Here is a 24,865-nt window from a genome sequence, read left to right as displayed (position 1 = left end):
TAATTAGTAACTGGTCCATTGCCTTCCACAGGTGCTGATCCTGGCTCACTACACGAGCTACCTTGTGTCATCCATGGCTGTGGGTCCCCCGCTGCCCACTGTCTCCACCATCGCTGATGTCACCAGACACCCACGGCTTAGACTCAGCATCTTGAGGGGATCTTCCATCATAGAATACTTCAGGGTGAGAAGAGGAGAGCTTGTTGGCCTATTACTGGCAATTTTTTTCACTTTTATACTTTTTGCTTAGATTCAGCACCTTGAGGATCTCCCATCACAGTATACCCCAGGGTAAGAAAGAGAAGCTTGTCTAACTGTTACTCACAATCTTCATGTTCATCTTTGTATTATTTTCATCAAAGTAGCTTGTATCTTTTATTCATAACAATTTAATAATTTGTGCCATCATCATGTTTTCTGGTATTTACATCTCTCCTGAATGGCATTTTGTTCTTTGGGGCTGTGATATACATCATCCACAGATCAAAACATTTCCAATGAACTCTCACTCCCAATAGACCTCCAGCAACCCAGATCACCAGGAGGCTTGGCAGAAGGTGCGAGAGGAAGATTTTGTGGAATCTCGAGAGGAAGGGACAGACAGAGTGCTGCATGAGCCCTACGTGTACCTTGATGCGGGGCCGTACCTTAACCAACGCTTCGGTGCAGACTGTCGCTACTTCATCCTGCCCTCGCCCAACTTTCCCTCCATGAGTGCCTTTGCAGTGAAGAAAGGCTCTCCGCTCATACCCATCCTCAACAGCATGTAAGTTATGAAATAATCACAGACGAATTGGTGAAGAATACTTTCCTTTATCCATAAGTTTCTGTATGATCAAATTTATCAGCAGGCTTTGATGTGCCCCAAAACTCTTACGTATCTGTTAAAATTTATGTATCAATTTCTGAAACTAAAAATATCCATCTCTCTCTCTTCCCTTGCAGAATTCTCAAGATGAAGTCAACAGGACTGATGGCAAAGTGGCACTCAGAGTGGGCGCCACGGCCGGCCGACTGCTCAGACTTTGAGTTTGTCCCTGTGGAGGCAAGTGTGGTGGCGACAGCATTCCTCTTGCTGTCATCAGGAGCTGCTCTCTCCATTGTGTGTCTAGCATGGGAGAGGAACAAAGCTAGGGAGAAAAAGATGACCTACTCTCGGCCTAAATAACAGGTGAAGTCAAACAACTGTGCTTTGACAATTACAAAAGTGTGTGACCTTATTACAGAGCTGAAATGGTTGAATACTCCTAGTTTGGAGGGAATTGTGGCCATGTGGTCTTGAAACATACCTAGAACACTTCAGCTCTATCTGATGTTTAGTGACAGTTATCTTTTCAGCTGAACATTATGAGTATTTCCATAAAACCTGCCTCCTTGGCTCTCCATGAGGGTGGAGGCTCTAGGGCAGCCCACTTGATTTACTGACATACACAAGGATGTATGCAATCGTGGTTATATTGTTTGCCATTTACTGTATAAATACAATACAAACAAATAGCAGAATTGTATGATTTATTCAAAGTAATTGGTTAATTGCCTGAGGAATAACACTAAGTTTGTTTGATATTCCTAAAAACTCCCCATAACCAATAAATCTTCATGCAAGAAAAATGACTATCTGGCATTAGGCAACAGTATAAGCTTTGCTTAAAATGAAAAAAAATATATATATACACCACACAAAAGTATCATTACCTCCTGTTTAATACACACTCCACCATGGAGTAAAGCTGCGAGGACCAGCGAACCTTTGTGCACGGCAATGATTTTGTTACACTGTTTCTCTACTCTTGAAAACACACTTTTGACTGAGGAAGTTGTTACAATGAAGAAGAAAATATTGACACACACACACACACACACATACACACACACATGTACCCCACCCCCCGAACATACATACACATAGTCAGCAATGCATTGTTATAAATTGGTAGATATAGATAAATGCATAAGTAAATAGGAATATAAAGAATGTTCTATATACATAAAACATACAAAAATATAAAGATCCATTATAGCCTAAAAGGAAAAAAATAATTTCTTAATCAAAGGACAATTAGTAATGTAATAGCATGCATAAGATATAAAGTTTTTTCCACTTAATGAAGCCTGACATTATTCAAGACCACCAATACAAAAATATAAATCTTACAAAAATAATATATAAAATAGTATATAATATGTAATATATCCTTTTCATGAATGTTTTCAAGACTTTTTTTTCTTTTTTTAAATAAAGACAAATAATTTTCTGTAAATACTCAACTAAATATATCACCTCATGGCAATCAAAAACTGTATACGTAATTGTCTCTGATGAAGAGCAACTGAGGTGAAGTTGTGTGGAAATTATGACCAACCAACCAACAGGTGACTGACAATTAAAAAGAAAATTGAATAAATAGTTCACATGGAAATATAACTTAGACAAAAACAGAAAAGTTTAAAGAAGAATACAAGGCAAACCTGGTTGAGGGTCACAACTCCCATGCACACTACTTTCCCGAAGGCCTCACAGGGCTCTCTAACTACACTTTCCCGGAGTCTGGGAAGCTGAGCATGCCAGGTACTGACTGCATTACCTGCTCCACCCGAGCTAGGTCTGGTGGCTGGCCTGCAGGAACTCCTGGTAGCGCTGGGTGTCTGCAGGCCTCACTGTGCGGGGTGTGGTGTGTGTTGCAGTCAGGAAGTCCTGGAGCTCCACCTCTCGAGCTACAACCTAAACAATCAAATGTTTCAGTATATATCAGTAAACTATCTTGAGGCTTATAAATGTAATAATAATTGTTATTTCTGGTAAAAATTCTGAACTAAAATCGGTTTCACGAGAGCTGGCAGAGATTTTCCTTCAGGGGTGGACTCGTGGACTTGGTATCATTGTATGGGTGATGGTACTGCAGGCTCATTGGCCAATTCTTAACTTGTTCTGACGCGCATAAAACTGCCTTTGTATTCCTAACAAAACCCTTTGTGAGTTGTAAGGCAACAGATTGCACCGACAAAAACTAATGCAATAATATCTTTATTGATAAGTATGTGCCTTTTGAATGATAAATTAATCTGAAACGACATTCATAACAAAACTAAGTCCGAACTGCATGTAAACGGACAATGTCCAGCGACTGAGCGACTGTTGAGGCTAGACTTTTTTTACTACTTTTTACCACTACAAAGTGCTAGGCTACAGTCTAATTAACTCATTTATTGCAAGGTTTCTTGGTATATTTTTAGGCCTGGCTTAGTCATAATATGTAGTAATGCTACAGACTCAGAATGGAAACATTGGCCTAAGGCAAGAACCTTCTCATTTCTTTCATCATCCTATCATTCTTCCTGAAATATGTTTCTAATATTCGTGGGTAATAAACTAATAAAATAGCCATAAGGAGGAGCGATTATAAGAATTACTACATTTATATACCAACAGTGTTGATTCTAAGAGGTAGCAGAGAGTGAGAGATAGTAGGCTATGTCATGGCAAACGAAAATGCCGCAGCTTAGATCTAGTAAAAAACAGCCAATGAGCAGCGCGGAGACCGTCACTCAAGCAATGATGCCAAGTCTGTGAGTCCACCCCTGAAGGAAAATTTCCGCCAGCTCTCATGGAACCGACTATAGTGATTGTCAATGAAATGCCTGAACTCACCCTGTTTGCTGGCAGCTTACTGAGGGTGTACTGCATAGCTCCTAGCGTTTCATTGGAGCAAGGTGTGATCTTGTTGTCTGGAGGCACACAATAAATATATATAAAAGATAATTCAGGAACTCTATTTATTACAGGAAACTTAGGAATATAATAAAAAATACTTTTCTTGTTGGTCAGTTTTGCATTCCAAATATGGCTACACAAGAAAGTATAATGTCAAGCTATTTGTTCATCTATATCTCTGATGCCCTGTCACCTCACAGGAACTTGCCCCAAAGGGTGGCAGCAGTAAAAGTCTCCAAATTTTCCTGTTTTGTTACTCCATCTTAGCACGTTGAATTCCTAGCTTGCCACTTCTCTCCCTCTAACACTTGTCCACTCTATTGATCCCTTTCACTGCTCACCTCCCTCTGATAAATCCTGTCCTCATGCACTTCCCCTGTCCTTACACTCCCTTCACATGTCCATCTCAGAGTATCACATTTCACCCATTCAACCACTCCACTCTCCACTCCCTTTCCTGTTACATCCTTAACAAAATTATCATACATACGCATCTTCATTCCTCTCTTAATTTTATCTTGACACCCTACACACATCTCTTTTATAGCTCATTTCCACAATGTGTAATCATGATTGTTGTGCTACATTCCACGTCCATGTCTGACATTGGCGGATCCAAGGGGGGGGCCCAGGGGGCCCGGGGCCCCACATGGTCCTGAGCGGATACAGGAAAAATAGCTCAGAAGTGCGCTGCAGCCATAACAATGCCTTTTTCCAGAGGAATCGGCCGTCTCATTCGGATCCGAAGAGGAACACTGGCTGCCCAAGAATGCTTTGGCACCAAGACAAGTCGTTATGCCCATTGATTCAGGTCTCCACCAGTTATTCAGGAATAGACTGCTGAGAATGGCGAACCGGTCATACTAATGCCCCTTCCACCTGCAAAAACCCTGGCATCGGGTCCCCCCCAAACTTTTTTCCTGGATCTGCATCTGATGTCTGATGTATGTGACAAGCTCAAACTTCTTCCTTTATAACTCTCGTCAGTGTGCCTGTCACTTTTCTGCCTTTAACTGTTCTCTCCCTTACCTCTCCCTTCATGGTCCCATGCTTACTTACACAAAACAATCCCAAAGTACTAATTTTATGTGAATCCTCCATCTTCTATTCCCACAACCAGATCCTTACATTTTGTCATCTCTCTGCCCTAATCCTGTATGGCCTTACAAAATCAATGGTTTGCTCTCTTGCCTTTTCAAATACCATTACTTCACTGTTGATTACATTAACTTTAAACTTTCCCCTCTTACACACCCTTCTTTAACATATGAAGAAAAAGCTGGCGTGAATACAAATATAGTGGAGGGGAGGATACTGTATACAGTGACATAACTGAGGTTAAAGCACACCTACACAAGGAAATATTTATAGAGTTATTTCATGACTGCTCCTTACGTCAAGCAAACCCACCTGCTGTGAACCTCCAGAAGCGTGCAGACTGCAGTTCCCTAATGGGGAGGAAGGCAGCTGTTGTGGCGAGGTGTGCGAGGTCAGCGCCCGAGTAGCCCTCAGTGGCATCCAAGAGTGTCTGCCAGTCTGAGTCAGTCAAATGTAATGACACCTCTGAGAAGTGCTTGCTGATGATGCCTCGTCGTGCTTCTCTGATGGACAAAAGTACATAAGAAGACAATGGTGGCAGCATCAAAGACATCATTCTCAAACTTTATCAATGCCAAGGAAATGTGAGAAGTATGTTTTCTATGAAGAAAAGTTTGCTCATGATGTCTCTTCTCTTCATGACACCCAACAATAGAGGAAGCAATAGAGATCATCCAATATACCATTCAAAAAGAAGACAGATGATTATGCTGATACTTAGTCAAGCTTAGGAAAATGAGAATTATAAATACATTTATATGAAGAAAGTGGCTGCCTCTTTATTACCTGCCAGGAAGAGGTGCATAAATACACTTCTGGAACCGCCGCAGAAAGGCCGGATCCATGTCCCAGGGGCAGTTGGTGGCCCCGAGCACAAATACTGCAGAGCTGGCATCCTCCTCGATGCCATTCATTTGCTGCAGCAACTCTGACTTCACTCTGCATCAGGAGACAGTGAAATTTCTCTTGTAACTGAATAATCTTTGTCATTAATATCAAGAAACCAGGGTCAATTTTAGCTCAAGTTCTTTAATTTATGTAAAACTTTTGAGCAAAAAATGGAAGTCTTTTTATGAACATTTATTGCACATTTAATTAACTATCAAGTGAAAATAAAGAATAAACAAAGCATCCATTTTTCAAGCTATGCACCTGCGAGAGTGTTCATCATCTCGCTGTGAGCGTGTGCGACACAGGGAGTCTATTTCATCAAAGAATATGACAGCCTGTCCTTGCTGCTTCCGTGTGTGCTGGAACAAGTCTCGTATCAACCTGCAACAGACCATTCACTGTATTATCTCATTCTCAATAACAAAAAATCTGTATGCCACTGCTATATCAGTGCATCAAAAAGGATCCTTGCTGGTGCAGTAAGTGGTTTTCAGGCTGCTTCATGACTGCCTGGTCCTTTACACATTTACTACTCTATTGCAAAACAGTTCTTGTTTATCTCTTTTGACATGTGTACACAGTTGCTGGTGGTCTCACTCACTTTTCTGACTCTCCCACCCATGAGGAGAGAAGGTTGGATGAGGAAACACAGTAAAAGGGGCACTGCAGGGTGGAGGCGAGGGCGCGCGCCAGCTTGGTCTTGCCAGTGCCAGGAGGCCCATACAGAAGCAGGCGAGTCCACGGCTTGGCTCCACCTGGGTTGCGAGAAATTTAATAATGATTTAGAATAGACCTGTAACCAGATTGTTTTGTGTTCTCGGAAACATGAAAGAAACAAATGATTTACAGAAATATATTAGGGAAAACATTATTTATATATTTGTTTCCCAAACACTGCTGTACTGATTGGAGATCAAGATGTCTAAGGAAGAATAAGACCCTAGCATCTGTGTATAGTACTTTAGCCTACACAAAATAAAGCAATCATAAACTTTTTATAAAATATATTGTATGTCTAGATCGCGATAAAAAGACAATGGCAGCTTCTTTCTTTACACGTTAAAAAGGTGACTGCTGAAATATAACTTCTCAACCTCATATCATTTCAGTATCCATGTAACTTTGTTCCACCTACCTTGGAACAGCTGTGGGTACTGGATTGGCATTATCACAGCCTCATGCAGGATCTGTTTAGCATCCTCCATGCCCATCACATCATCCAGGGTCTCAGTGCATCCTGTCATGGGCACCAGCATGTCCTGCACTGAAGCACTTCCTTCCCTCCCTGAGGATCGCTTTGATGGCCACTGTTGTGAGGCACTGTCCTGTGGTGCCGCCCTTGTGAGACCTGTAATTGAGGGAAAGTAACAGACACACAGAGACATGGGGCAGACTATAAGAGGACAGTCACTCTACACATGGTAACTCCTGAGATGCAGTTATTGAGATGGATGCTAGACAGCACTTGCCTCATCAAAGCATAGAGGATCATCATCATGACACAGAATTACACCTGAGTGTACCGGTGGATGTTGCGCCAGTTCAGCAATTGTATCTAGGCTCACCAAATTTGAGACCCTTAAAAGTCATGACACAATTTAAATTCTACATATTCTATTTCTTCTTGGATAAGACCTGAGGTTTATGTCTACCATGTCAATACAATTGCCATAAATATAAGAATGTCCTACAAATATAGCAGTCCAATGACTTTACTAGTGACTCATAGGGGAGCAAGTGGCTGAGTGGTCAACATGCAGGTTTGTGTCCTGACAGCCATGGCAAACAGGCTGGCAATTTTTCAGTCACTGTCAAGTTGCTCAAGACTACCCACATGCTGTCCTGAAGGCCACCTATCAATTTGGACTCTAGATTCTCTAGAAAAAGAGGGTCAAAGATGAGCTAAGCGAGATGGCACCACTATAAACACTTGCCTGTGCCACAATGGGCTGGGGTCGACTAACAGGACCAACCAAGAAAGCCTACCAGCGCCATAGGCAAATCATTAAAAAAAAACCCTCCTCACAACCTTACCACAATCACAACTCTCCTTGGCTGGTATAACCATGAATAGTTAACAGAAAAGAAAGAACAGGAAAGAAAAACAACTCTTAGAGATACAGCCCCAGGTGTCATCAGTCACCTTCCTCCTTTACATCCAACACTTCACACCAGCCAGTCACCTTCCTCCTCTACACTATGAATATGGATGTTTGAGAAGATGTAAGGAGAAAGGAGGAGCTTTAGTACTCACTTGGGTACTTGAGGACACCATCACTCTGGGTGCGGTGGAGGTCTGAAGGCCGAGAATCAATCAGGGACTTTTGGAAATTGATGGTCTGCAGTAAGTTCTCAAGAGAAGACTGCAAATGTAAGAAAACAAAGGCTTTTATATTATTTTCTCAAGACATAAAGTTATATAGTTGTTAGTAAAAGGTTTCCTCTGAATATCCATCGCTAGCTTCTTACTAGTAAGGTAATCCTTTATGATCCTTTAGCTGCAGTGTCCTTTGGAAGCTTCCTCAAACAATATATTAGTGACTTCAAACTGCATATGCCAACATCACAGAAGGTCCTAGACATTTAGAATTGTAGCCTGATCAAACACCTTTCTACCACCAATACACCTTCCATAAACTGTCCATATTTTCAGTCATACATGATCTTATGCTGCTGCATAAAATGTCACAATATATAACTGCCATTATCATCATCCATCTAAACACAAAAAACAATATATAATGATTCTCATTCACAACACAGAACTGCTTCTAATATCTCTTACAAATAAAACGGCCACTATTTTTCACTCACGGAGATATGGGGGTTGTGCTGGTTGGAGCGCAGGATGGTGATGGCGTCGTGGCACTTCTCATAGAGGTGGTCCACGACAGGGTAGTCTGTGTTGCCCTCCAGCTGCAGGGCAAGGAGCTCCAGGCTGCAGGTGTGTGGCAGAACAGACAGACTATTACAAGGTGGGAATGTTTTGGAAAGTACATAGCTTATTTTAGTTACATTCTATAGTTTTAAGATTCTTGAGCTGCAGAATCCATTTAAAAGAAGATTTCATGCACTACTCTTTACTGGCTATTTATGTTGGTATTATTGATTGATAGAAATCTATAATAAAAGATAAAAATATCAGTGGCCTACTCTTACTTTGTCAGTTACTGTTAATTTAATTATGCCTTTATTACACAACCATTAAAATTCAAAGCATAAATTACTATTTCCTAAATGGAAATGATCTGTAAGCTTGGTACGGCAATAGGAATGGAGATTACAACAGGAAAAGAAATTTACACGACAAAATAAAAAATAGGTAGGCTGCACATAAAGGTAAATATGAAAACAAAAATGTAGGTGGTAAGGTAAATGTATAAGACTAAAAGAGGATGAGGCATGCAGGGAACAAACTAGGACAGGTGAGAAAGGGCAGGCAGATGTTAAACAGGTGCATGCTATCATGAGGAGGAGATATACAGGTAACAAACTAGGACAGATGAGAGGGCAGGCAGGTGTGATACAGGTGAATGCTAAAAGGAGTTAATTAACATCACTACCACAAAACCTTACCAGGAGAGAGCCTCTGCTTAGCCGCCACCACCAGTCAATGAAAAACAAACAAATACAATCATAAGCTACAATAAAAAGAATAAATGGTGTGTGCTTGTGTTTCAGAAAGTAAATCTACATGTGCTGCTGTGTTGCAATGTGTCTTGTTATTGTCTAAAAAGCTACATACTAGAAGCACATATCTATATACATTAAAAGCAAAGATAAAAAGGATAAAATGGGTGCTGAAGTTTGAGTTTGTTACATTATGTGAATATGTGTAGTGCGCTGCAATGTCTTTGTAACCAATGAAAAGCCTATAAAACAACAAATATACACATACATTAGAACAGTATGCTAATTAAACTGATGTGTGTGTGATTGGCTTTCAGAAAATCTATCAACAACATGTGCCAGAGTGATGCAATTAGTGTCTTGTTATTGTTCAAAGACTTGTAAAAGAAAAGAATGATGAACACCATAGAGATAATGAGTGTCCTGAAATCAATGACACTGTGGTAAGTGGAATTGATAAGAAACTGCTCATGTCCAGTTATATCTGCCTAGCCTTCAGCCACTATCACCTCAGGGAACACTAGCTCATGTGCCCTCAGGTATAAAGGTGACAGGTGTGTTGTTGCCCGGGGGCTGATAAGTGATAGCTGAACAAAAACAAAACAAAAATATCTGGAATATTACAATGATCAATCTCGCAATGATATGCTAATATTCTGTAAAACGCATCACAACCTCTTAATGAGTACAGTAGTTGCAATAGCTGAATGAAGATAACAAAAGTTGGAGTTGTGACCATAACACTGGTTTACAAAGAAATTGAGGCAAGCATAAAAATAGTTGTTCTTCCATAATATTGGTGTGCTGATTTCAGATATGAAATCCGTTTTCACTCATCACCTCTAGTTTTTTAGATATACATGTATACATGTACGTAAATGTATACATATAGATGTATAGAGTCAGGGCTACCAGATGTGTCCTACTTAGGACATTGTATTTTTAATCAGAAATTTTAGAAATTGTGTTCTTTTTAAAAAACTGAAATGTCTTATTTTTACTAAAAGCATTTGGCAAATGTAAGGATCACCAGTTTCACCCTTCAGACAAGAAGAACCTGGGGCTTCTCAAACCAGTCCTTCAACTTCATCCTCCAACCCACCACTCCCCATCCACTCATCCAATACAATTATCAACTTCAAATCTTCACCTTCCTTCACAGCAACATCCTCACAATCACCAACTCAAACCGGTCTCAACTCTCTAAATAAATCAACTGAAACTCTCAATCTCATCTCTACTAAATCAGCTTCCTCGAGGCTGGGCACTGTACCGCTCCTCCGCCAGTTCTCCCCCCTACACAGTTGTTGTCCATACAGTCCATTGTTGGGCCTGTATGGAGTATGCATCTCAGTGGGGGGCTCCAGGGGGGGGCCTTCACACAGCTCTGAGGCAAAGGCCTGGAGGCAAAGGCCTTCGTCCTCCTCATACTGATAAATACTCACTCTTTCTCTTCCTCCGCAATGTTGCCTATCGTTCTCTCTCTCTTCTCTTCTATGCTTATTTCCACGCTTCCAACTTCTTAACTCTTGCTCCCCCCCCTCCCCCCTCCTCCCGCCCCGCTGCTGCACTCTCTACTCTCCCTGCTCATTCCTATACTCAACACCTTATGCAAAAGTTAACCAGCATCTTCACTCTTTCATCCCTCACGCTGGTAAACTCTGGAACTTCTTCCTTCATCTCTGTCTCCTCCTGCCTACACTTACTGAACTCTTTCAAGGGTATCACCTCCTCTACCCTCCCTCCACCTTGACTTTATTTCTTTGCTTTCTTTGGATCTTTTTTGGGAGCAGCGGTTTTTTTTTTTTTTTTTTTTTTTTACTTTTGTTACTTTTGTGCCCTGGCTGTCTCCCTAAAAAAAAAAAAAAAAAAAATTCAGGACATGGAATAATGACTCCGCTTCATTCTTCGACATGGAAAACAGGTTGTGCTACTGTACAAATGTCTCTGGCTTGTTCACCTTCCTTGGTTTCCCACACAATCCCTTGGATAGGCGTCTTTTTATAGACTCTTCCAAGCGAAGTCTGAAGGCTGTGCTCCTGCACAAAGGGAATAAATACCCCAGCATTCCCATTGCCCACTCAGTCCATCTGAAGGAGTTCTATGACAATATGGAGCTCCTTTTGGAAGCTGTCAAGTACAACCTCTACCAGTGGAGTCTCTGCAGGGACCTCAAAGTCATTGGGCTCCTTATGAGTATGCAAGCAGGCTTCACAAAATACTGTTGCTTTCTCTGTCTCTGGAAGAGTCAGGCTGTGTCCAAGCACTACAAGCAGAAGGACTGGGTGTCTAGGAGCACTTTCGTGCCTGGTGAACACGGTGTCCAAGAAAATCCTCTGGCTGACATGAACAAGGTGCTTTTTCCTCCTTTTCAAATCAAGCTTGGTCTATTGAAGAATTTCGTGAAGGCCATGGACAAAAATGGTGCTGCATTCCAACACTTGTGCACTCTATTCCCAGCTCTGAGTTCTACTAACCTCAAGGAGGACATCTTCATTGGACCTCAGATCCGAGAGGTGCTGAAATATAAGGAATTTGAGGAGCTTCTTACCCTCAAGGAACTGATAGCACGAGAAACATTTAAGTCAGTCTGCCATGGCTTCCTTGGTAATATATGGGTACTAGGTTACCAAGAGTATATCGAGATACTGTTACAGGCTTATGAGGATATGGGATGCTGAATGTCACTCAAAATTCACTTTCTCCACTCCCATCTCAACTTCTTCCCTCCAAACCTCAGAGCAGTGAATGATGAGCAGGGAGAAAGGTTCCACCAAGATATTAATAAGATGGAGAGCAACTACCAATTAAGGCAAGTGAATTGGGGGACTTCTACTGGATGCTCCTACGTGACATCTCGGAGGCAAAGTATACACGAGATCGTCCAAAAAACTCACTTCTGACTGACTGCTGTACTACGGTTTGTCTGTATTGTACTATCCAAGTAATTTAGTTGAAAAAATTAGTTCCATTAATGTTCTGTATCAATGCTGTTTTTTCTGTAATATCCCTTTGTAGTACATGAAATAAACACATTATATTTTGAATTTATGTGCAGTATAATAAAAATAGGATATGTGAAAGCAAAAAAACTAGAGGTGATAGATCAATACTGTTCATAAATTTGAATTCACCACATCAAAATTAGTGAAAACACCTTAACATGCTTGCCTCAGAGCATTTTTTTTTTTTTTTTTTTTTTGTAAACCACTGAATTAGTCTTGCAAATGACATGCCAGTATTCTATATAATCCCATCAGGTAATCCCATAATGAGAACAGTATTTGTATGCAAGCATGTAAAAGTCATGCCCTTAATGAATACCCTACAGTACATAGTTGCAATGGCTAAATGTACACTTGCCCACAGATAGATAACAAGTTATGAATTCTGATAACAATTGATCTTGCAAATTACATTAATAGTGAGCGAATCCTATAAATTGTATACCCATAATTAGCAGTTGAGATTGCTGGAAAGCTAAAAAAAAAAAAAAAAAAAATGACACATTGATATGCAAAACGGTGAAGTGAAGGCCAGCAGATGCCTATAGTTACACTTGCCCATGGAAGGATAAACAATCGAGAAAATATTCTATCTATAATTTTGTCTACTTTATGATAGTCATCTTGCAAATGACGCTAAAATGTCTTATAATGAGCGGTCAGTTTAAAAGTAGTTCATCAGCCTGCGTAGTTGGACGAGCGGTGACCATAAGGGCAGTGGCATGGTCTGTCCGGACTCAGCATCTTTTATATAAAGCGCATGGGACTGAGTGGCACTTATGAATGTGTAAACTTCGTTGCCTTGGCCCACGCAGGACAAACCCGCCCTCAGCGCTGTATTTTTCGATGCAAGCCAGAATTTTTTTTTTTTTTTCACTTTCTGTGTAGGGGAGAGCGATGATGATTCGGACAGTGGGATGGTCCGGCCATAGCACTTATTGTAAAGTGTATGGGACTGAGTGCCGCGAGATTTTGTGTGAATGTGCTAAACTTTGTTGCCTTGGCCCACAAAGGGACAACCACGCCCTCAGAGCTGTTATATTCGATGCAAGTCCGATTTTATGTTTTTTTGCATCTCGTATGTAATATTTTCAGGGTGTATCGTAAGCTCTCACTTCAAAAACGTGCCAATTAGCGAGATGTAAATTATTTCGGTGACGCAGCGATGCCCGGCGAAGGTATTGCCGTATAACACGATCACCCAGGTCTCGTGCTGGAAAAGGAGTGTGACCACACATTTGCTTTTTATACGTCGTGGTGATTCGGACGGTTGATTTTTTCATAATTTTTATTAAATTTATATCAATTTAAACATTATAGGTGTTGCAACGATTATAAAAAGGTTAATTTGGTTGATTTATATTCAGATATTATGCTTGTGAGAAGAGAAGGAAGCCATAATACCAAACTTTTTGAGATAATTCTTGTAGTTCTCCTGTTATTTTTTCCCCTCTAAATATAGCCTATAAATGTTGAAAGGATCTTAATTTTTTGTACTTTTTTTTTTTTTTTGTATTTCGTTGGGGATATACCCCAATGGAGGAAGGTTACACAAATGTCTTATAATTGATATTATTTCGTTTACTAGCTAATCAAACTTGTTATTTTATGCCGAGTAATATACGAGTGTCCGTTACCATCCCACCCCCCTGGCCGAACAATCACCATGCCTGTTGGGACGATTAAAAAAATTGTGTTTCCTCATCTACTGCAGAAAACTGGAAATAGCAATGAGCATCATATTACCAGCCTAGAGAGCCAAATGATGAAGGAACATTTTGACATCAACAAAATTACACTACTGCTTCAATTTTTCTCAAAATATTTGTTTAAAAATGGCCAAATCATCACCGCTCTCCCCTGCTGGCTGTGTGTACTCTGTAACCTTCGCACTCTTTGGGGTCATTTGGTACATGGCGTGACAAAGTTTGCGCTAACCTCCTTGACACACACACACAGGTGCTCATACAAACAAATGACTATTTAAAATAACAAAATACGTAGCTAAGTAGATGGATAAATTATTATATAAACACATCAAGTGGGGTTAACCTTAATGACATGCAACACATTAACACGCACTCAAAGCCTTAAAAAAAATAATAACAAAATAAATATCAATATACACAGATCAATTAATAAATAAATACATAAATGAAAAAGTCAATTGCAGTTAACCTTGCCATGCACGTAACACGTATATAGGCTACACACATAAAAAAAGGCTACATAAAGGAACACACACACACACACACACACACACACACACACACTAAATTTGACTAAAACAAACATACAAACAGAAAAACACAAATCAAACCCCTGAATGACATAATAAAACCTCGATCCACTTTCTTTTTCCCTCGAGCCACACACCTTGGTACAGCTGCATCTCCTGGAGCCTCGAGCTGGCTCTGTCCTCTGGCACGATGGCGAACTTGACCTCCATGGCTGCTCTTGCTCCTTGGCCTGCCAAATGATGAATGATGGATATAGACAATGAATAACTACGGAGAGTAACCAACAGACTGACAACTTCTCCTCCCCCTCCAATGCACATGTCTCCCTGCGCTGCCAGACGGACAATCACTAAAGTACATGATTTAATACAATATCCCGGATTTTTAGCTTCCAATACATGATACATACTTATAAACCTCCACTAAAAGACTATAATGAGCGTATAACTACACTTTACAAGCCCCAACTATAGTAAAAAAAAAGACATTAAGCCAGACGGACAATTAATAAGGTTACATGATTAATACAATATCCCGTTTTTTTTAACTTCCAATACATGATACATGCTTATAAACCTCCACTAAAAGACTATAACGAGCGAATAATTGCACATAACAACCCCCAAATATATTTAAAAAAAAAGCATTAATATATCCTCCACCGATTAATTTAGCCTCCCCTACATGATACACGGTTGTAAAACTTCTCTAGACAATTAAATTAATGTATTACTGTAATCCATAAATGACAAATAAAAGGAAGAATGAAAAAAATAAAGTCCCCCCTCTCCCCTTCCACAGCCCCTCACCGTTGCCAGATCGTCGTACTCAAAGCATCATATTTACCGGTTTTTCGACACTTAACCATTGCCAAAAGACATCAGGTTTTAACGATAAGTGTAAATGAATCTCGTTATCGGGGTACAGGAGACAGTTTTTTGTCGGAAATCGGTAAATATGAGGCCGAGTATGAAAATCTGGCACCTCTACTCCAAATGCACGTGTCACACTGCGCTGCCAGACGGACAAATATTAGAGAACACGATTAATACACTACCCCGCTTCTTAACTCCCAATACATGATACACACATATAAACCTCCACCAAAGGAATAAAATGAGCGTATCGATGTAGTCTATAAGCGAGAGCCAAACGAGTAAATGAAGAATCTGTTGGACCAATGGAGATGCAGGGATGGCGTGACGTGTGGGGGCGTGTGCACGGCGTTGCGAAACTTGTCTGCCCCTTTGACCTACACTTTCCTTCTTCCCTGTATCCTGGGGCGTGTTAAATCCCCGTGATCTTTATATTTGTGAGGGAGAGCAATGTAGTCAGTGACGTATATTATGACCATGCGGAGAGGGTGGGGGCTGTCAGTCTTAAGATGTCTGAATTAAATTTGTAGCTACATACATACCCATTTTATCTCATTAACTTCATTCCAAAGTAAGGATTGGAATCATTACGGAAAAACTGTAGCTTCGACCTGACTAATTTATGTGTTTTTTTCTTTCTTTGCTTACCCCACGTAGGCTACCCCTCTCCCAAATCATGCGTGATGGGCTCGATCAGGAAATGGATTTTTTTTTTATTATTACATCAAAGGACACGGCTCAAGGGCAACAAAAAAGTACAAAACAAAGCCCGCTACTCGCCGCTCCCATAAAAGATAAAAGTAAAGTTGTGTATAAGGTATAATGTTATGGTTTGTGTACTCTATATCTCTCTCTCTTAATCAAACATTATAAATATAGTAAACAAAATAACCGGAAAAAAATGAAAATATATCTTAAAATTTAATTAACAAAAATCAAAATGGAGCTCACAAACTTGTGAATCAAGTAATCGTTTAATCGATTATTGGGAATTATAATCGATTACTGAGAAATTTTACCTTGTAATCGATTATGTCCACCACTACTGCGGTACCACATCTACTGTACATAAGTAAAATAACACAGGCTTTCAGTGCATCACACAACCTGGTAATGACTGTTTTAAATCCTACGTTTATTCCTTTATTCCTAGTATTTTCTTCCCTCAATCCTTGCAGTCTCATGTCCCAGCTCTAATTAACTTTCCTCATATCATTAATTACAGCTTCAAATACTACTCCTGCTTGTAATCAAATTTTAATTTTCTAAAATAAGAAAAAAATATCCACATGCAATTCTACTGTATGATTTCAGTTTCATAAGTGGGATATACAAAGTTGTGAACTCTTAACTAGTTTTATTCACTGGCCCATCTGTACTTATAATTAGACTATGTAGATAACACAGCTGAACACATTTTATAAACATATAAAAACATGCAAAGGTCATTCAAATTACACTTTGCCCCACATCCGTCCTACATTTATACCTTTGGCACAAGTGTTCTGTTGGCAGAGTTTAATTGTTGCATGACTAAAATTAGATTACAAGATGCATTGCACTATATAGGACATAAATCAGTGCCTATGGTGCTGCAAGACTAGGGAATCAACATACAGTAGCCTACAGTACAAAGTGTGACCACAGATGCTGGAACTCAAGCACTTCCACTATAAGAAAACACCAAGGGAGAGGACTGAGAGAACAGTGACTGAAAAGGGATGCAGTTCTTCTTCTCTAATCAAATAAATAAAACTACATAAGAAAATTCACCACTAAGTTCCACTAAAAGAAAGGATCAAGGGAGAAGATCGAGAGAACAGTGACTGAAAAGGGATGCAGTTTTTCTCCTCTGATCAAATAATTAAAACTACATAAGAAGATTCACCACTAAATTAACCTGGTAGCAGCGACGGGCCAAATTTGTGGCTTTACCGTAGCAGCAAATATATATATATATATATATATATATATATATATATATATATATATATATATATATATATATATATATATATATATATATTATGAAATGGTTTGTATGAGGGGTGATTTTTTCTCATTTTCTCGCTTAGAGGAACCATTAAGAAACATGATCCCCGCTGCTACCGGGTTAATAAAACACATTGAAAACAGATGCATTTCTCTCCTCTGCATGATCAATGAATAAAGCTTCCTAAGAGGATTCACCACTCAGTTAAAAAATACATATAAAAAAACTTGCATCTTCAACCATGTTTGCCATACTCTACTTGTGCATGTGAAAAGATATAGTGCATAAAGTTTACAAAATGGTAGTCATTCACAAAACCATCTCAGCTAAATATCACAACTCACCTTATTTTGTACTTCAGTTTCAAAGGATATCTGGAACATCTATGATTGCTAGATACGAGGGAATAAACAAGGATACAAGGAGACTACAAGATGACAGGAACTGTTTGAAGGCACAAGCTGATAAGGCAATGATTTATACTTGTCTAGCATCAGATGACACTATCGCCTGATTTTTAAACGTCGTATTAGTCTTTTCTAATAATAATGAGGCTGATTTATCTTTTTTAACCTGTTTTTGAAGGCTTGGTTAGTTGGTTTTGTTGATTTTTTATATCACTTTTTACGACTAAGTTTGTAATATGTCAACTTAACTCAGCGAGACTCCAACACTTCTAACTTTCTCTGTCCCAAAACTAGCCACATAACTGTTAAAAAATACTGATACAACATCTAAGAAATCTGGCATATGGCTCGATGGGCATTCTAACACAACTATGGATACTCTTCATCCTGGGCTGTCTTGGCTCTCATCTGGCTCTCAATTCCCAAAGTAGTGAGTGTCATGCATGAGGAAGTCTTTGGTAGTAAGGTTCAGAGGTGACAGCAGTGTGCGCCACCTACTCTGTCTCTGTGTCGATGGAGGGGCCCCTGGTAACGAACACCTCGTCCCCAACACTCACCTCACCGGCCACGTAGAGGACAAGGTTGATGCCAAGGAGAGGGTTGTTGCTTCCTTCTCTGCATCGATACCTGTTGGTGGGCAGTGAGAAGATTAAGTACATGAGTTACCAGGAGTCAATGGCTATGCATGTTCTTTTATGTATATAGTTAATATGGTAAATTGGACAATTCCTACCTCTATTATTTACTCTGATTCTGGTAAGTTTAGTGTCTTGCAGTCATTCTTAACATAATTAAAGAAGCAGGTCAACTTTAAGGGACTGACAAGTTCTTTTAGATATGCAATTAAAAAGGTAAAGTTAGCTCAATCAACTACTATTTACTCTTGCATCTTGTAGTAATTTTTTTAAACAATTTAGGAGATAGAAATGCACTTAAACCCTTGATTGTGGATTTCCTACAAGAAGACATCACCAAGCTACAGGAATCAAACAAAAAGTGGCTGCTACAATTCAATGAAGAAAAATGTAAAGTCATGCACCTTGGGAGAGGATATCCAGCATACCAATACCACATGGGAAACACTCCACTATCCACCACAGAGGCAGAGAAAGACCTGGGAGTATATGTTACCAGGCTACCAGTGAAAGCCAAATCCGTGCCAATCACAGCGGACGGGTTAAATGTATGAGAAATGGGAAAAACTGTGACTAGGAAACGTACGTCTTGAGGGTGTTCAGCGGCTCATTGGGATGTTTTCTCCCGGTCTTGGCACTTACATTAGCAAAGACACACCTGTAAAGGCAGAAAAGATTAATTTAAAAAAGTTGTGATTCTGTAAATAGCCTTCACCAGTAAAAGGGTTTTCTTTTTAAGTGAAAAAAATGTGTGTGTAAAAAGACACTTGAATGCTAAGGTTCCTATACATACTTTAAATAATTCCTCCTCCTGTTTGATATACATGACCAGTCCCTCCATTCATAACTGCAAGTGAATGTTCAGACTTTATCCAATAAGACAATGAAAAATGTCATACAAGAGATTTTCACAGGTCACTGGTAAAACTGTTTCCAATTTTGTGGTGAAAGGCTGTACACACATGTAACCTGCTCCAGTGTATGAAGTTTTGTAAGACATTCACATTTTCCTCTATTTGACATTATGTCATCTTAAGTATCAACCCTTCCCCTTCTAAAAACTTTAAACTGTCACTCTTCTTCTCCCACATTCATTCAGTATAATACTTCTGCTCAGCAAGGGGAACATATGCTCGGCAGTGGAATAAGAACAAAAGAAATGGGTTAATAATATTCCTCACCTTACACAGGGCACAACATTCCTGAAGATGGCGCCCCCGATCTTGATGCACTCCCACTCATCCTCGTCGTAGGGCTTCTGGGCTCCCTTCACCACAATGTTGGGTCGGAAGTCCTCGACAGCAACTTTGGGTGCACCACGACTCTGAAGGTCCTCTATGCTCTCGGTGGTCATGAGCATGTAGGCTGTGAAGTCAGCATACAAGGACTGCAAGGGTAGGAACAGTAATATATAAGTGCTGCAATGAATCGCTGAAGGCATGAAAGTCTGTACTGCCTCATTTCGTACTCTGTTCCTCCAACATGCTTCACGGATGTCCCTTAACATGTAAAGTTACCATGCAGAAGAATCAGATATGATGCTGAGGTGTGAAGCAAAATATTATCTTGGCATTAACTCTCAAGATTCAATCACAGAAATCTATAGGAAAACCATATTTAGTAGCTGAAAAATATTTAGAACAGACTGGGTAATGAGATGTGGGTGCTGAGAAATTATAAGAAAATGTATCTTGCAAATCCCCTTAATGACATTCACTCAAAGAAATCAGTGAGAGCCATATGGATGAATAAATGAACAAAACATATGAAAAAAAAAAAAAAATTCAAATGACTTGGTGCTCACATAGTCGTCCCCTTTCCGCAGCTTGTGTCTGAGTGGGTGTTCTGACCCGCGGGAGGTCGGCACGTCGGCATAGTACTGCAGCTTACACTTTGTTCTCAAGTTTTTGTGGAGCCACTGAGAGACTTCCTTCCCACAGTCCAGGCCATAGACTTCATTGCCCCAGATTCTGTCCATACACACACACATACACACACACACACACACAAAAAAAAAAAATAATAATAAATAAATAAATAAATAAATAAATAAATAAATAAATAAATAAATAAAAAATAAAATAAATAAATAAATAAATAAATAAATAAATAAAGAAATATAAGTAAATATGTAATAAATAAATAAATAAACGATTAAACAAAAATAAATCAGTAAATAAAATAAAACAAAATTCCTGTTAAGCTTGGGTGAATGCTAAGTGTTTTATCAGGTAAGCTTTTTAATTTGAAATCCTCTTCTGCCTGTAATGCAGAAAGAAGAGATAAAGTAGTACAGACTTGTGTTTATGACTTCATATATGTATAGGTATTTGAATTCTATGTTATGAAGGTATTAACAAATCATGATCAAAGAAAATTATACCTGTCTATTTCTTTGTTACCTGTTATGATATAAAACAACTAAGAACATGAAGAATGACTTAATCACTTACTTTGTTGCAACCCTTTCTCCATTTCTTACAACCTGGCTGATATCCACCTGGAGTTCCTCAGAGTGTGGAAAGTTAAGAGTGAGGATGTGGTTTTCAAAGGTGGCCTGAAGCAGCACAGTTGTGGGAGCCGTGCGGCCTGTGATGGGCGTCCCCTTGTCAGAGACAATGATAAAGGACCTGCACGGGGAGAAATATGAACTGCATATCATACCTTCAACTAGTCATGCCTTTACCCCATTAGTTTAGCATTTAATGCTTTATGTCTGTATCTTCTAAATATCCTACAGTGTCAGAAACTACTCTGTAATACATTAATATTTATAGTTATTGTTTTATTCTTTTTGATTCGCTAAGACTTGAAACCCTCAGAAATTATTTAGGTGTACCTGTCCCGCACTCCATTGTAGAGCAGCCCCAGATGGTCGGCCTCTGCTCTCTGTACAGATACTGCTTTGCCTGACTTGACTGGGTAGACAAACACCTTCTTCACTGTGCCCACAGGTTCCCACTTCAACTCCATCTCTTCGGTCCTTAGAAGAAGCAATATATTACAGTTCTTGGGCAAAAAAAAAATTACTGAGCACTGTACTGGTGATTATGGCATACAGATAAGTAATGCTTGGATGACTATGGCCTTTGCCTGTATGCAACATTTCATGTATACCAATAACAAAAAACTTACACCATTCCAGAATTCTTGTATATTTTCCAAAATGCATAGAGACCAGCAGCTGCACCCCCAAACAGCAGGGAAGCTACAATCACAGGCCTTGATGATTTCATTTTGTACACTGCAAAAGGTACTAGTTCCTCAGTTATTGTTTCATACAATTTAACTTTATGAAAAACTGTCCACTGTTAACTTCCCTTCTGAGTGAAGCTATGCAGTGAGCAGTAGCTCATTAAATAAGTCAATCTTGTGTGGTTATCTACTGAACAACTCTGCAAATAAGTCAGTCTTGTGAGGCTATATATGGTAATAGCAAAACTGAACTGATAGTAACCTATTGCCACTAAGAACTATGGGTAGCATTTATAAATTAACAGAACTCCACCTTAACCAAAAGATATTAACCTATTGCTGCTAAAATGGTAACATATCAGTGCTTAGTAGCCTTGCCTTCTGGTGTGCTCAGTAAATAGTGATGTAAGTGTTCAATATTCACAGAGTGGTCACTTGGTCTTGGCCTTGGTTCAGGAGGCAATCACCATTCAGCAGCAACTAGTCTTTATACCGGCTTGTTTCCTCACCTCACACCTGAAATACAGAAAAAAAAATGGTAGTGAAAAGAGGGAGAACATTTTCAGGAGTCCACCAACAAGCTCAAAGGGCCAATGCAATGGAAATGAGCACCACAGTGATTAACAGCTATGGCGTATGCCCCTAACATTACCTCTACCCTGACCTTAAGGCACCACCCAAGCTTACTTCAAAAATTCTGTCACACTCTCTATTGCACTCCTGGCATCTTCTGGGAAATAGCTTTGGCAGGTGGTAAATAGTTAATTAGTTAGTACTTTCCTGATTTTTATTACAGTAAAGGAAGCAGCTCAAGGGCAAAAATATAACTGAAAGGAAAAAAAAAAAAAAAAAAAAAGGCTGACCCTATAATAGAGAGTATGAGAGGAAATAAGAGGAATAATATCAGATAAATTTAGCCTGTAAATCTAGTAAAATGGGAGAGAGGAGGATAGGAGTGAGAGTGAAGGAAGAATAAAAAAGGATATATCAGAATTTGGCCTGTCCCAAATAAAGAGAATGAAGTTGTGAGGGAGTGTGAGGGAAAGAAGAGGGGAAATATATCAGATGTCCCAAGCCTGTCCCCAAAAAGATAGTATAGGAGAGGAGTGAGAAGAAGAGAGAATGAAAAAGGGGAAATATATCAGATAAATTTAGCCTGTCCCAATAAAAGAGAGTATGATAGGAGTTGTGAGGTGAAGAGAATGAAAGAGGGGAAATATATCAGATAAATTTAGCCTGTCCCAATAAAAGAGAGTATGATAGGAGTTATGAGGTGAAGAGAAAGAAAAAGAGGAAATATAGCAAATAAATATTTACGAATCAAACACTTAAAACTCAATGAAATGGAACAATAAAATAAAAACAATTAAATTATAACTCAATGTTCCAGTTCGCTTCTTGAGAATGTACTCTGTTGACGGTACAGGCCGCCACACACACACTATGACCCAATTTCACAATCCAACGCAGTGGCTTCGTAATCGCCCGAACCAAACTATTGAATCTTCTACACTCCATCATGGTGAGTTTTTTGACGCAACACCAGAAAAACGAGATTTTCCGTATGGTTTCCTCAAATTTCCTAACTTAAATATGAACACAAAGCACTACACAAGGAAATTTTTGAAGCCTTTGGTATTGGTTTGGAGGCTTACTAACCCATCATGAACTGTGAAAGTGGCCCTATGTCTGACTGCTTGCCTTGCCTGCTGCCCGCTGAAGATGATTTATAATGTACACAAGTAGACCTATATGACTGTTCTGTAATACCCTGGAATTAAAACAGGTACTTTATGGAGCTTTGCCACGATGAAAACTATCACCCTAAGAAATATAACTTTTGTATGACTGCCTGGGGGTTGGGATGGCATGTTCCTCCCTGCTCCTTTGTTGTTTACCTGCAATTATAAACTATCAATCATTCAGAAATATATAACTGTCTGACTGCTTGCCTTGCCTACTAAAGTTATATATATACACAGAGGCAGACCTAGGTGACTTTTCTGTAATACCCTGAAATAAAAACAGGTTAATGGAACTTTGCCGTGATGAAAAATTATCAACCTCAGAAATATCACTTTTGTACAGGAATATGTAATTATCTAACTGCTTGCCTTGCCTGTTGAAGTTATATATACACAGATGCAGACCTGGATGACTGTTCTGTAATACCCTGGAATTAAAGCAAGTACTTTATGGAGCTTTGCAACGATGAAAACTATCACCCTAAGAAATATAACTTTTGTACAGAAATATATAATTGTCTAACCGCTTGCCTTGCCTGCTGAAGTTATATATGCACAGAAGCAGACCTTGATGACTTTTCTGTAATACCCTGGAATAAAAACAGGTTAATGGAACTTTGCCGCGATGAAAAATTATCAACCTCAGAAATATCACTTTTGTACAGGAATATGTAATTGGTGCCTAAGAACAGCAATATCTGGGTTAGCTTCCTTTCGTCACTCTTCTGAACTCTTAACCCGTCTGCTGTGATTGGAACGAATTTGGCTTTCACTGGTAGCCTGGTAACATACACTCCCAGGTCTTTCTCTGCCTCTGTGGTGGATAGTGGAGTGTTTCCCATGTGGTATTGGTGTGCTGGATATCCACTCCCAAGGTGCAGGACTTTACATTTTTTTTCACTGAATTGTAGCAGCCACTTTTTGTTCCATTCCTGTAGCTTGGTGATGTCTGCTTGTAGGAAATCCACAGTCATGGGGTTAATAGGAGCAGTGTTTAGCGGCTTTTTTACTCATTATTATCATACTTTTTTTGCCCTTGAGGTGCTTCCTTTGCTGTAAAAAAAAAAAAAAAAAAAAAAAAAACTACAGCTCGAGTGTGTGTGACAGCCTTCCCTTGATGGTGCCACGCCCACTCAACAAACATCTTTAATTACATCATTGTGGTGAAGACTTACAGGGTTTACTCTTAACACTGTGGCTTACTTGCTTTACTCTTACTTGCTTTACTCTCAACACTGTGGCTGGGATGACGATGATGCTCACTTCTTTACTCGTAACACTAAAACACTCAAAATTTACTTTACTCTTATCGCTGTGGGCGGGATGACGATGAAGTGAGGGGCTGAGAGGGTCTTGGGGTGGGCTGTTACTAGGGTCAGCAGCCTCCCTCCTACCTTCAATACCCCGCTAGCTATGTGTCTCAGTCTGTTGCGGTGGTG

At 39.5% G+C, this 24,865-nt stretch overlaps 2 protein-coding genes across 8 annotated transcripts in view; one reads left to right on the top strand and one right to left on the bottom strand.

Moving 5' to 3' along the window:
* Positions 1 to 1,503, top strand: part of LOC127000391 (probable glutamate receptor) — a 10,616-nt gene extending 9,113 nt beyond the window's left edge. For both annotated transcript variants that reach the window (XM_050864078.1, XM_050864077.1), the window contains exons 10-12: positions 32 to 184; positions 519 to 766; positions 946 to 1,503. In XM_050864078.1, the coding sequence (XP_050720035.1) occupies positions 32 to 184; positions 519 to 766; positions 946 to 1,168 (624 nt within the window). In that variant the 3' untranslated portion in view covers positions 1,169 to 1,503. The remainder of the gene's footprint in view (positions 1 to 31; positions 185 to 518; positions 767 to 945) is intronic.
* On the bottom strand, positions 1,499 to 24,865 carry LOC127000390 (uncharacterized). Of its 6 annotated transcripts, none has more exons than XM_050864074.1 (20): positions 24,731 to 24,865; positions 22,060 to 22,197; positions 21,622 to 21,730; positions 21,326 to 21,469; positions 20,940 to 21,116; positions 20,291 to 20,456; positions 19,668 to 19,873; positions 19,073 to 19,144; positions 18,409 to 18,478; positions 14,713 to 14,805; positions 9,265 to 9,290; positions 8,516 to 8,639; positions 7,956 to 8,064; positions 6,837 to 7,049; positions 6,303 to 6,456; positions 5,963 to 6,082; positions 5,597 to 5,749; positions 5,123 to 5,313; positions 3,650 to 3,726; positions 1,499 to 2,722 (listed from the first exon to the last, which is right to left on the bottom strand). In XM_050864074.1, the coding sequence occupies exons 3-20, from the start codon at positions 21,720 to 21,722 to the stop codon at positions 2,600 to 2,602; spliced, it is 2,319 nt and encodes a 772-aa protein (XP_050720031.1). In that variant the 5' UTR covers positions 21,723 to 21,730; positions 22,060 to 22,197; positions 24,731 to 24,865; the 3' UTR covers positions 1,499 to 2,599. The 6 variants fall into 6 exon arrangements, with proteins under 6 accessions (XP_050720031.1, XP_050720030.1, XP_050720029.1 ...); XM_050864073.1 differs by having other exon boundaries at positions 24,726 to 24,845; XM_050864072.1 differs by having other exon boundaries at positions 24,645 to 24,839.

The sequence above is a fragment of the Eriocheir sinensis genome, chromosome 18 (assembly GCF_024679095.1).
Source record: "Eriocheir sinensis breed Jianghai 21 chromosome 18, ASM2467909v1, whole genome shotgun sequence".
Taxonomy (NCBI): domain Eukaryota; kingdom Metazoa; phylum Arthropoda; class Malacostraca; order Decapoda; family Varunidae; genus Eriocheir; species Eriocheir sinensis.
Note: the sequence above shows the minus strand (reverse complement) of the source record. Positions and strands in the feature narration are given on the sequence as shown.

What these genes read in the sequence shown, in the direction of transcription:
- LOC127000390 (XM_050864074.1), bottom strand. Translation starts at nt 21,722, where the DNA reads ATGAAATCATCAAGGCCTGTGATTGTAGCTTCCCTGCTGTTTGGGGGT. An exon ending in TCCTCTACGTGGCCGGTGAG is followed by an intron (nt 14,806 to 18,408) that starts GTGAGTGTTGGG and finishes ATCATTTGGCAG; the next exon opens with GCCAAGGAGCAAGAGCAGCC. An exon ending in GTAAGCTGCCAGCAAACAGG is followed by an intron (nt 2,723 to 3,649) that starts GTGAGTTCAGGC and finishes TTGATTGTTTAG; the next exon opens with GTTGTAGCTCGAGAGGTGGA.